General features: G+C 59.2%; 6 protein-coding genes across 6 annotated transcripts; 3 read left to right on the forward strand and 3 right to left on the reverse strand.

The window, feature by feature from the left end:
- Positions 1-9: 9 nt before the first annotated feature.
- QBC33DRAFT_587319 (uncharacterized protein) lies at positions 10-2,190 on the reverse strand. Its single transcript, XM_060431512.1, has one exon. It carries the CDS (start codon positions 2,088-2,090, stop codon positions 228-230), a length of 1,863 nt encoding a protein of 620 aa, XP_060283285.1. The 5' UTR covers positions 2,091-2,190; the 3' UTR covers positions 10-227.
- A 1,177-nt stretch (positions 2,191-3,367) lies between these two features.
- On the forward strand, positions 3,368-6,482 carry QBC33DRAFT_587335 (glycoside hydrolase family 92 protein). Its single transcript, XM_060431513.1, has 2 exons — positions 3,368-4,301; positions 4,371-6,482. The coding sequence occupies exons 1-2, from the start codon at positions 3,609-3,611 to the stop codon at positions 6,261-6,263; spliced, it is 2,586 nt and encodes an 861-aa protein (XP_060283286.1). The 5' UTR covers positions 3,368-3,608; the 3' UTR covers positions 6,264-6,482.
- A 315-nt stretch (positions 6,483-6,797) lies between these two features.
- Positions 6,798-8,143, forward strand: QBC33DRAFT_539097 (uncharacterized protein). Its single transcript, XM_060427958.1, has 3 exons — positions 6,798-7,282; positions 7,349-7,509; positions 7,590-8,143. Exons 1-3 carry the CDS (start codon positions 7,272-7,274, stop codon positions 7,931-7,933), a joined length of 516 nt encoding a protein of 171 aa, XP_060283287.1. The 5' UTR covers positions 6,798-7,271; the 3' UTR covers positions 7,934-8,143.
- QBC33DRAFT_539099 (UDP-N-acetylglucosamine pyrophosphorylase) lies at positions 7,986-10,079 on the reverse strand. The gene is made up of 2 exons (XM_060427959.1): positions 8,454-10,079; positions 7,986-8,388 (listed from the first exon to the last, which is right to left on the reverse strand). The coding sequence occupies exons 1-2, from the start codon at positions 9,870-9,872 to the stop codon at positions 8,326-8,328; spliced, it is 1,482 nt and encodes a 493-aa protein (XP_060283288.1). The 5' UTR covers positions 9,873-10,079; the 3' UTR covers positions 7,986-8,325.
- Positions 10,080-10,300: 221 nt separating this feature from the next.
- On the forward strand, positions 10,301-12,019 carry QBC33DRAFT_539101 (hydrolase-like protein). Its single transcript, XM_060427960.1, has one exon. It carries the CDS (start codon positions 10,678-10,680, stop codon positions 11,761-11,763), a length of 1,086 nt encoding a protein of 361 aa, XP_060283289.1. The 5' UTR covers positions 10,301-10,677; the 3' UTR covers positions 11,764-12,019.
- An 87-nt stretch (positions 12,020-12,106) lies between these two features.
- On the reverse strand, positions 12,107-13,209 carry QBC33DRAFT_559204 (uncharacterized protein; the record flags this gene model as incomplete). The annotated part of the gene is made up of 2 exons (XM_060429947.1): positions 12,107-12,677; positions 12,893-13,209. The coding sequence occupies 2 exons, from the start codon at positions 13,207-13,209 to the stop codon at positions 12,107-12,109; spliced, it is 888 nt and encodes a 295-aa protein (XP_060283290.1).
- Positions 13,210-13,469: the final 260 nt, after the last annotated feature.

Consider the following 13,469-nt stretch of genomic DNA (forward strand, 5'->3'; position numbering starts at 1 on the left):
TTTTTGATCAAATCCCGCCGATCATTTCCTTATACTGTACAACTTGGTGGTACCCAGAGATCCAGGTCGAGGGCGACCTGGTCAAATGTCCAATGTATACCACATGCGCGCAATGTCTACATTTTGCAGCTACATTACATGGGCCGTCTCCCTCAAACTGATCCACATTGCTAACTAGAACAAACCAAGCGGTAAATGGTCAAGGCTACCTACTCCTACATAGGTTGTCACCCTTTCGGCCTTGGGAAACGACCCCTCAACCAAGCGGCAAATGCAACCAGGTCCTTCTTTGTCGCGGGGGGGGAAGGGCGCCCCGCCAATTCGCGGGACGAATACAGCAGCCCAGGCCGGCTTCGCAAGTTCTCCACGTGCGAGAAATACGCCCCGGCGGGGTTGAAGACTGGGGCCTGAACCCTACCGTCGATGAGCAGGCCAGCGGCGCCCGTCGTCGGGCCGAGACACCGGGCCATGGTGGCGGACGCGTGGAGGGTCATGGCGTCCGCCCGGCTGCCGAGGTGTTCTCTCGCCCACCGGTAGGTGGCGGGCGGCGGGCGCCGGCCCCGGATGGTGAACAGCTGCGCCTCGTTGACATAGCAGTAGAGGTGGAAGTCCGGGTCCGGATCGAAGGGCGGTATGTCCAGCAGGTCGAGGCGCTCGCCGGCCGCCTGCAGCCGGTGACGGATCAGGGCCTCTCGCCTCTCGGCGATGATGGCCATGCGCTTCTGCTCCAGGAGCCACTGGGTGTCGGCCTCCGTCACCTCCCTGTCCCTCTCCGGCAGCCCGTGCCAGTAAGTCCGGAAGAAGTCGACGACGGTCAAGTCGGGCTTCCTCCTCTGCTTCTTCCCCGCCTCCGCCGCCGCATCCACTATCACCCTCACCTCCTCGTCGTCCCCGGAGGTCGAGTACATGGAATTCAGCGCCGTCGTCACCATCTCCACGTCCTCCCCTCGCACCATGAACAGGAACCTCTCATACGCCGGCACGGGCTCGACGACCCCGCCGGCGAGTTCGCGCGCCCCGTACTCGATAAGCTCATCCAGCTCCCTCATCCCGGTCCTATCGCGCACCTGCACCCTGGACCTGAACTCCGCCACGCCCGCGACCTCGACCCTCCTCTCGGCGTCCTCCATCTCCCTCCTCCAGCCATCAAACCCCCCCAACTTGTCCCCGTCCCCGTCGCCGTCACTGCGCCGCAGCGCCTGCAGCTCCCTAAGCCATCCCACAAAGCCCGGCTCGGCGCGCGACCACGGCGGCGCAAGCGGGCCGGCGTGGCCGCCGGGCCCGGCGCGGTGCATTACGGCGAGCTGCAGGGCGAGGCGCAGGGCCGCGACGTCGCCTCCCCAGAAGGGGTGCGGCAGGAGGCGCAGCAGGCCGGGCCAGAACCGCGGGGGGTCGAACAACTCGTGCTTCTCACCACCACCGCCACCAGCACCAGCACCACCACTGTCGTCGTCGTCGTCGCGTAGCAGCTTAAGCCCGTACCGGAACAGGTCCGGCGGCTCGCAGCCGAACAGGGCCGCCATGGCGCGCCAGGCGAGGACCTCTGCGTGGACGGGGGTCCCCGGCTTGCGGGCCGCCGGGTCGCGGGGCCGCAGGCGGGCCGCGAGGGCGGCCTCGTCCGAGGGCGTCCAGCCCGTCTTGCGGAGGGCGTGCTCGTCCTTGACGGTCCAGTGGCGGCGGGCGATGATGGGCGCCGCGTGGCCGAAGGCCGAGCCGGGGAGGAGGGCGGCGAGGGAGGCGCGCGTTAGGCCGGATACGGGCGGGTGCGGGGAGGCTCGGCGGCGGCGCTTGCGGGGCGGGGGGGCGAGGAGGGAGGTGGTGGTGGAGGAGGTGGAAGAGGAGGAGGAGCCTCGTCGCTTGGGGACGCTGCCGAAGTTCTTGGGGGATATCTCCCCTTCAAGAAGGGCGGTTGAGGCGGCAGGGTTGGCGCTCTGTGCCTGTGACGGGGCTGGCTGGGCGTGGTTTGTGTTCGGCCCCCGCGTTGCTGGTGTCTCGTTCTCCTGTGCTTTACGCTTCTGGCGCTTGGCGGGTTGGGCGGTGGCCTCGGGTCCTGCCCGGCGCTTTCCTTTCTGCTGATCATTGGCCGGCATGTTGTTTCTTGTATTAGTTGAGGAGCGTTAATCGACTCTTGCCCTGACTCGGCGGTTGCTTGTAGGGTACCTGTGAGGAGGGTTGATCGGTCAAGTGAATGATGATTGAACTCGATAATGTTTCAATGCAATAGGGGTTGTAGCGGTAAGCTGCTTCTGTTTTCCAAATACCCAGAGTTGTCACTGTCTAGTTGTACGTGATGATGGTCCAAGGGTTTGTGTTCGACTGGCGGGTTTCCCGCAGTTATCAAGGACTCTTGAACGCAGGGTGCCGGGCCTTCTTTCTTTGTCTCCTCAGAGGGCTATCGCCGCAAATGGATCGTCTTCTTCGTCCTGCCTGCCTATTTTTACTCCACAATGACTTTGAAGCAGACCCCAGGTTACGGACATACGACAAAGAGAACGGTAAGCTAAATTCCAGGCGTCTCTGGCGGTGTGACGAATCCAGCCAGTCCAAGAAGACCTCGTCTCAGTTCCCTGCTCTCTCATTGTCCTCATATGGAATCGCATGCGGTCAAGGTTGAAGAAACCCCAGCAGGGCCTGCTTTGATATTCCCCTGACATGGCCTTGAGAAGTCGATGCTTTGCCAGCTTCTCAATATGCAAGCGTGCTCTTAGTCCATGGCCTTCTGGATGGGGAGACAGTTCGTTGCCACGCACTTGCTCTTTCTGCACCAAACAGTAGGGAGTTCTGGACTATGAGATCACGGCTCCCAAGTCTGGACGGGATTCAGACGTAACGGAGAGGACTGTAGCTGCGGGAACCCAGCATCGGTGCTTGGTAAAACCTCGAGCTGGGCTTCCACGGAGCCCCCATTTCATTTTTGGTACTCTTTGTCATTTGAGTCTTGCTCTTATTGGTAGGTCATTTTAGCTCTAGAGTGCTTGGTTAGAGTTCAGTCCTTGTTCTCTGCCTGTGTTCAAGTCTTCTTACACGATATTCTTAACCGTGTAACCCAGTTCTTGTTGGTTCGCACACTTTGTCATTGCATAATCCCTCACCCCTGGGACTTGGATGTAGATGTAAACTTTTAGGTTGTGTAAACCTACATGTCGAGTAGACGAGGGTATCGAGACCGGCAAGGGAGTGTTGAGGACTTCATCCTAGCCATGGCCAGAGTTCAGGATGCGCATTGCGGCTCTGGAAGGGTGAAGTACTAGCTTTACCCTCTTGCTGGATACTTGACGTCTTTCGTGATGCCGAGAGTTGGATGCGGATGTACCCCGCAAAAAGTGGGAGGATGTTGACGATCTCTATTCGCACCTTCCATTCTGATAGAATCAATGGTTGCAGCCGGCCTTATTTCCTCGAATTTCTTCGGAGCTCATCCACACTCTCGTTAGTTCGTATCCAGCCGGGCGGATCTGCTGCTGGTGTAAGATGGAGACTGTTCTTCTGCTATCTATATGTAGACATGCACCCCTTCCCCAGTAGATAGGTATCTAAGGGTCTTGGGGTTACCATAGAAGAATAGAGCGGCAAGTACCATTTAACTTACCCCCGCCCCTCCCGGTGCCATGGCGTCCAGCACACTCCTCATCTTGCTCACCGCCCTCCACCTGCCCACCTCAGGCTGCCACCCGACTCTCCCCCGGCGCGGAACCGATGGCGGCGCCAGCGCCCCGTACCACGCCGGTGCCGGGGTGCTCGGCTTCGTCAACCCCCTGATCGGCACCAAGGGCGTCAGCCCCAACGACAACGGCGGCATGATCCCGTCCGTGGGCGTCCCCTTCGGGATGACGCGCTGGACGCCGCAGACGCGCGAGAACTACATCTCGCAGGTGCCGTACAGTGACGGCGACAGATTCATCCACGGATTCCAGGCCACCCACCAGCCGGCCATCTGGATGGGCGAGTCCGGCCAGGCGGCCCTAGTTCCCGGTTTGGATGCCGGCGAGGGGGTCAAGGCTATCTTCCAGGAGAGGGGTTTGCGATTCCGGAAGGAGGATGAGAAGAGCACCCCGTATGTGTATGAGGTCTTGTTGGACGGGGAGACGACGGGGACGCAGGATTGGGAGCTCACGGAGGAGGCGGCCGGGGAAGGGCCAGTGCCCGGGGGCGCAGGGGATGTGCCGGATTCTGTTAGAGAAGGGGCCAATGGAAGAGTTAGGAGGAGTGAGGGCGAGCCATATGACAAGAAGGGGACAGTTCGTGCTAAACAATCGGAGAAGAGGACTGAGACGTCGCTGGGATATGAACATGCGATCCAGGTGAGTTGCCCTCACTGCATCCAAACCAAATGACTCCCCCTTGTGATCGAATTAGGCTGACACGGCCAGGTGGCAATGAGCGCAACGGCTCACGTTGGTCACCTCCGTCTCGATTTCATCGACAACACCGGCGTGGTAGGCCACGAAGCGGCCGAGCCCTATTTGTTCATCCAAGCAACCCGGTTGAACTGGACAGGCCATGTCCAGATCGATGCCGAGAGCCGCGAGATCTCCGGAAGCAACTCCCAGCGCCAGGACTACCTCATCGGGCCCGACAATCCAAAGTCCTTCAGGGGCTATTTCGTCTCTCGCTTCTCTGAGCCATTCACCTCGTTCGGCACTTCGTCCGGTGCCGAGACCCAAGAGGGCAACCGTACTGTGGATGGCAAGTTCGTGGGAGCTTACGTCAAGTTCAACAGGAGGGTGGAGAGGGTCGAGGTCCGCACTGGCGTATCCTTCATCAGCGTCGAGCAGGCGCGGAGGAATCTAGACATTGGGATTCCCGACGGGGCAAGTTTCGAAACAACAGTGGAGAAGGCCAAATCCGCGTGGTTGGAAAAGCTGGGGCGTGTCGAGATCGAAGGCGTGAACCAGACAGACCCGGAGCACGACCCTCGCACGATCTGGTATACCGGCCTCTTCCACGCCTTGCAGTACCCTAATGACTTCTCGGAACCCACCAGTAGAGAGGACGGCGGCATCCGACGGTTCTATAGCGGTTACACCGACAGCGTGCACGAGGATAGCGACTCGTACTACCAGTCCTGGTCTATCTGGGACACGTACCGCGCGCAGCACTCGCTGCTCACCATATTCGCCCCCGAGCGCGTCAACGGCATGATGCGCTCGCTGCTGCGCATCTTTAACTGGTCCGGCTGGCTGCCCATGTGGGCCAACGTGGTCGAGACCAACATCATGATCGCCACCAACGCGGACGCCGTCCTCGCAAACGCGCTGGCCCGCGGCTTCCGCGGCTTCGACGTCGGCACCGCCTGGGCCGCCGTGAGGAAGGATGCCTACGTAGCCCCAGACCGCGACGCCGAGCTGCTGTACTACGACCGCGAGCTGGGCACGCCCTATGAGGCCCGCGCGGGCCTGACGGCATACAAGGAGCTGGGCTGGGTGCCCAACGACGGCTGGGCCGAGTCGGCGAGCCGGACGCTGGACTACGCGTTCGACGACTTCGCCGCGGCGGTGGTGGCCGGGCACGCCGGGGACCACGGGGCGGCGGAGGAGCTGCTCGCGCGGAGCTCCAACTATGCCAAGCTCTGGAACAACCAGAGCCAGTTCATGCAGGCGCGCAACGCCAACGGCAGTTGGGCCAACGACAGCTGGGGGTGGACCGAGGGCGACAAGTGGGCGTACACGTTCGACGTGCTGCACGACGCGGCCAACGGGCTGGCCGGCCTGTTCGCCGGCGGCAGGGCAGGCATGAAGGCCAAGCTGGACGAGCATTTTGCCGGCGGGCACAACCTGCACAGCAACGAGCCGTCACACCACATACCGTACCTGTACTCGGCCATCGGGTACCCGGCCAGCGCGGCGGACGCGATCCGCGCCGTCGCGTGGGACAACTACAACGCCACCAGCTCGGGGCTCAAGGGCAACGAGGATCTCGGCCAGATGAGCGCCTGGTACATCTTCTCCGCGCTCGGCTTCTACCCCGTCAACCCCGCATCGGACGAATACGTGGTCGGCTCGCCGTTCTTTGAGAAAGTCACGATACGGCTGCCGGCCGGGGCTTGTACCGGAGGGGACGAAGGGGCCGAAGGAGGAGCGGAGAGGACGCTTGTGATCAGTGCACCCGGGGCGACAACGAAGCCATACGTGAGATCATTGAAGATTGATGGGAGACGGGTGGTGAGGCCGGTCTTGAAGCATCACGAGATAGTTGGAGCTGGGAGTATCGAGTTTGAGATGAGCGAGGAGCCGTCATGTTGGGGTAAGATGGGCATTTCCTAAGAAAATAGAGCAGATTCATCACATTCCATATGGTCAAATCAACATATCCAAAAACCATAAACCTCGTTCATCGAAGAATATCCTGGCTCGATGGCTGTTCGTATATCCCCTTGATAGTCGTGCTCACAGCCTTGAGGGTCGCAGGCGAGTCCTGAGCCGGAGCTTACTGCGTAGGGCTAGCAAGACTGTAATAAGATGAGATTGGGACCGAGAGTCGTGGTGTCGCGAGTCATGATACGAACGGAGAGGGTAATTAAAAAATGCTTCACTGGCCCGCCCCCACGTACCTTGCAGGTGGGCCTGTGCATGAACCCTGAATGGGCAGAATGCCCCCAAGATGGATCGAAAACCCCCATCCCAAATATGCCAGTAGCTATCCAAACTGCGACAGAAAAGGCGGTGGGTTTTAGTGAGCTGTTCGGCCAAGCTGCCCGGGCATGAGGACTTACATGCAGACCCATCTTTCGCTGATCCCCTGGCCTCTCAAGGTCTGGATCTCTGGCAGAGTAGCCGGATTGGGATTGAACCATCCATCTTCTGCAAGTCTCGTGAACCAGATTCTGCAGGGTCAGCACAGGGCAGGGAAGATCAGCGCCAACTTTTCACAACATTCCTCTGGCTTGGCCACTTCCAACAACTCAAGAGGGCAGAACAACCTAGACAAAACTGTGAAGAGAACTCAAGTGCTCGCATTTCAAGACTCTTTTTGGCCCAATTCCACTGGTGGAAATTTGAGACCGTAAAAGTGCCCAATTGACATGTCCGTTTCTTGATGTAATCGCCAGACGCGTTTGTATCTCTAGTGAGGGTGGCCCGGCCTAATTATCGAACATCGTCATCAAAGATAATATTCGACTGACCAGATCAAGATAGATCCCCCCACGGCTCCCGGCCCCGAGATTTCTGTGCCACCATCAGAGCCTAGAGCAAACACGCACCTACCTCTCTTAATTCGCCCCAGCTGAGCAATTTTTCGCCTTTTCTTTGACAAGAACAACAAAATAAAATATGCTGCGATGGTAAAGTGCCCCTGGCGGACCCGTTTCGCGGCTCTTATCGAGTAATTCTAACCATACACACTGCAGGTACCAAGCCCGGTTAGCGGCGCGTCCGCTGCTCACGCAAGCCGTGACGACCTCGATACTGTTCGCCGTGGGCGACATCGTGGCCCAGCAGCTCGTCGAGAAGAAGGGCGTTGAGAAGCATGAGCTCGCCCGGACGGGCCGCATGGCTCTCTACGGCGGGAGTAAGCTTAGCCACCTTTTCCCCGAACTGTCTACCTATCGGCCTAGAGACATACAACAAGACTCTAACACCCCCGTCTAGCCATCTTCGGCCCCGCCGCAGCGACCTGGTTCAGGTTCCTGCAGCGCAATGTGAACTTCAAGTCGGCCAACGCGACCATCCTGGCGCGCGTGGCCTGTGACCAGGGCATCTTCGCGCCGACCTTTATCGGCATCTTCCTGTCCAGCATGGCCGTGCTGGAGGGCACCTCGCCCAAGGAGAAGCTGGAGAAGAACTACACCAGCGCCATGGCCAGCAACTACTGCGTCTGGCCCTTTGTCCAGCTCGTCAACTTCAAGCTCGTGCCCCTGCAGCACCGCCTGCTGTTCGTCAACGTCATCAGCATCGGCTGGAACAGTTATTTGAGCTACCTGAACAGCTCGTGAAGGGGGGGCGGGGGGCATCGATGGGGAAGGATAATCGAACGGGGCTTGCTTGGTTTAGATCATTTCGTCATGGGATGTACTGTACAATCCGCTATAGATTCGGACGTTCTACCTGGAGCCAGCGTCAGGGTCAGACAAGGCGTTTATGGATAGGTCTGGCATTGCGGTGCATTATATCAGGCAAAATTGACTTCCATTTGTGTCATTCAAGGTTTTTACTTTCAAGAACGGTAAATCTCCAGTAAAGTAAAAAGTCCAACAGACGGGTCACACACGCCCTCGGCCACATGTCTAATCCTTTCTTTGACCAAATCCTCTACATCACGATGCTATCGTAACGCCATGCCCTTTCCCTTATTGCTAGCCCTACATCCTAAACCACGGTTTTTCATCTACGCCAAGACTGATGGCGCGGCAACGGTCTTTCCCTTGAAGTTCTCAAGACCCTCTCCTCCCTAGAGTTGACGGTTAGCAGGGGAGATCATTGGATCGGCTTGGGGGGCGAAGAAGGATTACTCACATAGCTTATCAGCGGGCTCACTTCGATCCCTGCTTCGGGTTCCTTGTCCACAATGGTCGCGCCCGCGGCCTGCACCCACCTCTTGCCCTGCGCCATGATATCGCGCTTGCTCGTGTCGGGATCGTCCTCGCCGGTGCCCCTTGCATTCTTGAGAGGGCTGAACTCGTCCTCCCGCCTCACCTCCATGCAGGCGAACTTCTCCAGTTCCAGCATCGGGAAGACGTCGAAGACGAACTGCTCCAGCTTGATCCCGTTGGGCTTCTCCGGCTTGACCGTCTCGCCGCTGGTCACGTCTGCGTAAGGAATCTTCTTGCGGGCAATGTGGTGCGGCAGGTTCTTGACCCATGACGGGATGGTGTCGAGGAAGCGGAACGAGTAGTAGTGGTTGACGATGTTGGCGGCCCGGAACTTCAGCACGCCCGGCTGCTTGGGGTCATGGGCCTCGGCGGTCTCCTTGTCGATCTCGCTGTACTCGACAACGTCCGGACGGCCGTTCTTGAGGACGATCAGCCCGACCGACTCGGTGGCGTTGCGCTTCCTCACCACCTTGGTCGCGATGTCGACATCCTTCGCCGCGGCGAAGCCGATGAAGACCGGGTCGGCGACCTTGACGAGGCAGTTGTCGACGCAGTACGCGTGGATGTGCTCGATCCCGCGCCGCCGCATATCCTCCAGTGCCCTGGAGACCACCAGGGCCTGGTAGATGCCCCCGTTCCCATCGGGAGCCACAGCCACCCTGCCCTTGGACTCCAGCAGGATCTTCCCTTCGTTTGAAATGCAGGGCAGCACGCCCTGCTCGAAGATGATGACGTTTTCCTTCTTCAGGCCAAAGTACTGGTTCTCCTCGAAGAACTTCTCCGTCGGCCCCCTCGTCGGGCCTGACGTCATGACGTACCAAGGCACGCAGGCTTCGGCGCCGGCGCCGGCGCCGACCTTCTCGGCAGCTAGCTGCTCGATCTTGTGGATGCGCTCGGCCTGGATCTGGAAGAGGGATTTCTCGGACGGCAAACCAATGTCATAACACCCCTTGGGCGCCGAGCTGCCCAGCCGAGTCCCCTGCCCGCCGGCCATGAGGACGACGGCGACCTTGTTCTGCGCAATCAGGTCGAGGCCAGAGCTGTACCATTTCGAGATGTCCTCGGGCCTGGAGTCCATTATGCTGGCGGTGGCCGACTCTGGGAGAGGCTCCAACGAGGCCACCTTGGACCTGCCATCGTCGGTCTTGGGCGGGTTAAGCGCCTTATCCGTGATCTCCTGGATGTATGTGGGGTCAAAGAGAGAGAGTTGTTGATAGAGGGCGGCTCTCTCGGCGCCGGAAAGCGACTCGTAGAAGGTAAAGACATGTTCCTGGCCCGTTTTGGTGTATCTCTCCTTGAGGGAGGCCAGTTCCTCAGGCGTCGGCTCTCCAATATGCACCATGATGGCGGGGTATCAGGTTAGTCTTGGTGGGGTGACAGGACCTCAATTGCTACGTAGGCAGGAAGGCAGGTTGGCAATGGTCCGTGGACCAGGAAAAGGAGAGAGGCGGGAGGAGTCTGGGACCCAGGTATGCGGGGACAGGCGGACAAGCATAAATATAAAGAAACAGGAGCAGCTGAAGTTGGAGCTGAGAGACCTCAGGTTCGTATATACCTATATATATAAAGTCAATTCCTTGCTGGCCTGCCAGCTCCGCCAGCTTAGTCTTGGCCGTTCAGAGGAAGGCTGGGCGCCAATTCGCCAGGCCCGGATCCACATGTTCATTTGTCGGGAACGTGCTGCTGTGGTGGAGCTTACGCGGGCTGTACAGATTACTGGTGGGTGGTGGAGCTGCCGGCAAAACACGATGCACTGCAGGGGGGGAATACGACCAGTAGAGAGTGGAGAATGTCGAGCTTCAGAAGCCAAGTTACATTCCATCAGAACCAACCCGTTTGACCCGTTCTTTCGAGACAAGACCGGGACTCAGGAGACCTGTGACGCTTCCTTTTTGAGGGTCTGGAATTAGAATAAAAGGAAATAACGTCCCGCCTGCTGAACCACCGATCATGGTCTAGCCCCTGGCTAGGTACCTACCCACAGGAGGTGCCTGGTACATACCTAATTTGGTGGCGAAGCCTAGCACTCAGCTGGCGGGCTGACAGCTCTGACTCGAAACTGCATTTCCGAACGACATCCTGGAGGATTCTTTCTTTGCTGGTGTTCGGATTCTGTAACACCTCGCGGCTCGTCCCAGTACAATAAAATGTCATCTGAGCCAGCCGCTGAATCGCCAGTCACCCCAAGCTTCGAGGGTCGCCTCAAGCTGCACGAGTTCATGTTCCAGGATGGCACAGCACCTCTGGGCAGCAGCACCAACGGGGCCATTCGGCGAAGTAGCCGACTGACGACTCCTTCCGCGGCGGGAGCCTCACGCTCGCTGGTCCTGACGCCAGAGGTGTCCACAAACAGGACTCTGACGCTGTCGAAGCGGAAGGCAGTGGCAGGATCAGGAGATATTTCCGAGCTCGGGATAGCCTCACCCGCATCCTCTCCCTCGCCACTAAAGCGGCAGCGGAGCAACGGAAACGGCAACGGAAGCGGCAACAACAGCAGCGGCAGCAGCCCCAGTCGCAGCGGCAGCCTGGGCCGGGGCCGGGGCCGGGGCAAATCCGGGTACGCGCCGCCCAGCACCTACGCGCACCTGTCGCAGCTGCCGGACGCGATGGCGCCGAACATGCTCGTGCTCTTCGTGGGGCTCAACCCGGGCATCGAGACGGCGCGGCAGCAGCACGCGTACGCGCACCCGAGCAACCTGTTCTGGAAGCTGCTGGCCTCGTCGGGCGTGACGCCGCGCCTGTGCGCCGCCTCCGAGGACCGCTCCATGCCGCGCCTCTACGGCCTCGGGCTCACTAACATTGTCTCGCGGCCGAGCCGCAACGGCGCCGAGCTCAGCAAGGCCGAGATGGACGCCGGCGTGTGCGTCCTCGAGGAGAAGGCGAGGCGCTGGCGGCCGGAGGTGGTCTGCGTCGTCGGGAAGGGCATATGGGAGAGCGTCTGGCGAGTCCGGCACGGAAGGCCGATCGGGAAGGCGGACTTCAAGTACGGCTGGCAGGACGAGGCGGAAAACATGGGCGTCGTCGGCGAGGCGGGGCAGAAGGACGAGGAGAAAGAGGATGGGGTGGAGTACAGAGATGATTGGAAGGGTGCCAGGGTTTTTGTTGCTACGAGCACGAGCGGGCTGGCTGCAACGCTGAGGCCGGCGGAGAAAGAGGTGATCTGGAGGGAGTTGGGAGAATGGGTCGAAACGAGGAGGAAGGAGAAGACGGCTGCGGTCACATCCTCATCGTAAATCGTAAATTAGAAATCGGGATGGAAGGCAGGCATCTCGACTTTTGTAGAGACTACTAGTCTGAGAAGTTTGCATTCAACATTATCGACGTGTTGCGGAACTTGATCTAATAAATAATTACTTGGAAAAAAGTGCGACGCCCGCCCACGCAGGGGTGTCCTATCCAGGACATCCCATGAGCCAGGCGTCGCCGTAGTAGAAGTTGCCCCAAACGCCGAGAGGGTAGTCCTTCCCAGGGAGAATACATAGCGAACCCGTACAGTGTAATACTCATGTACCGTCATCACCCGACTTGGCTTTCCACGTTCTTAAGCCCTTATCATCCTGCAGTCTGTCTGTCTCTTTAAGAGATGAAAACCATGGCGCAGACAGTAGCAACCACAGGCCACCAGCCAGCGGACTGGAGAAGGAAGCGTAGGCCCGCGGCGGCATTTGCGTCTTCGGTGCCACCGCTGGCCGTGGTGCCGTTGGGCAGAGTACCGTTGATGAGGATGGTGCTCGTGCCGTTGACATCGGCGACGTCGATCACACTCTTATTCAGCGCAGCATAGCTGCCGTTGCCAATCAAGTCGCTCATGTAAGTGCTGTTGGTATTCTCGTCGCAGGCGCATTCCGATGTAGGATCGCAACCACAGGTGACAGGCTTGGTCTCGTTCGTATCGCTGGTGGCGTTGTAGAAGCCATACGGGTGACTGTAAGGGTACATGTATGCGCCGTGATACCAGATACCCGGCCAGAAGGCCAAAGCCAGCCCGGCACCGAGGAAGATCGGAGCGATACCCGAAGGGGATCTACTGCCGGATCTGTACGGGACCCTAGCGCCGCCGCCGTAGTAAGCACCTCCGCCATATTGGGGTGGTGGGCCGCTGCCGGTCCTGGTCTGGCCGCCGACTGAGGAACCCGAGGAACCTCGACTATAGGGAAATGCTCATGTTAGCAAGCGATACACACGCTCTTGAAACGAGAGGAAAATCCTACGACGGTGACGAAGAACCACCACCTCTCCCTCCCGAGCGGCTAGCTCCTCCCCTGCCACTGACAAGGCACGGGGAATGTCAGTGCCAACCTGCACGGCCTGCCGCCTCCCCATGGAATGAAATGTAGGATGAGAAAAGAAGAGAGAACTCACCCGCCAGAGGTACCTCCGCTTCCTGAGCTCCCTCCGCCTCCTCTGCCTCCCGAACTGCCTCCACCAGAACTGCCTCCACCAGAACTGCCTCCCCCGGAACTGCCTCCACCAGAACTGCTTCCTCCTCCTCCTCCTCCGCCCCTACCACCTCCGCCACCTCCACCTTTGCGCTTCCATAGGTCTTGGTAATAGTCCGACTGGCCGTCGGCGCGCTCCAATGGCTGATGTTCGACGGCGTCGGGTGCGCGAATCGCAACTGCCGATGCTAGTGCGTCCGACGCAAAAGTCGCGAGCAAAAGGGCGATGCTGAACTTCATAGTCGCGTATGCCGGGGGGAATCGAAGTTCTTGAAGATGAGATCCCAACGGGAAATTTGGCGAAATGCTTGTCGAGAGGACTTCTTCAAGAGAAAACTTGGCGGATGACAAGGAAAGATATACCTAGTACGGAAGTAAGGTATGCAGTCATGCAGTCACCAACCAACCTGCCAACGCTTTCGTTTGCGGGCAAATAGGGTTCTGATTATTTGATTGCTTCCCGCTAAGCTACAGGCAAGAGACGGTTCGACCGCTCCTTC

The sequence above is a fragment of the Phialemonium atrogriseum genome, assembly GCF_030411735.1.
Source record: "Phialemonium atrogriseum strain 8032-3 unplaced genomic scaffold QBC33scaffold_13, whole genome shotgun sequence".
In the NCBI taxonomy this organism is placed as follows: domain Eukaryota; kingdom Fungi; phylum Ascomycota; class Sordariomycetes; order Cephalothecales; family Cephalothecaceae; genus Phialemonium; species Phialemonium atrogriseum.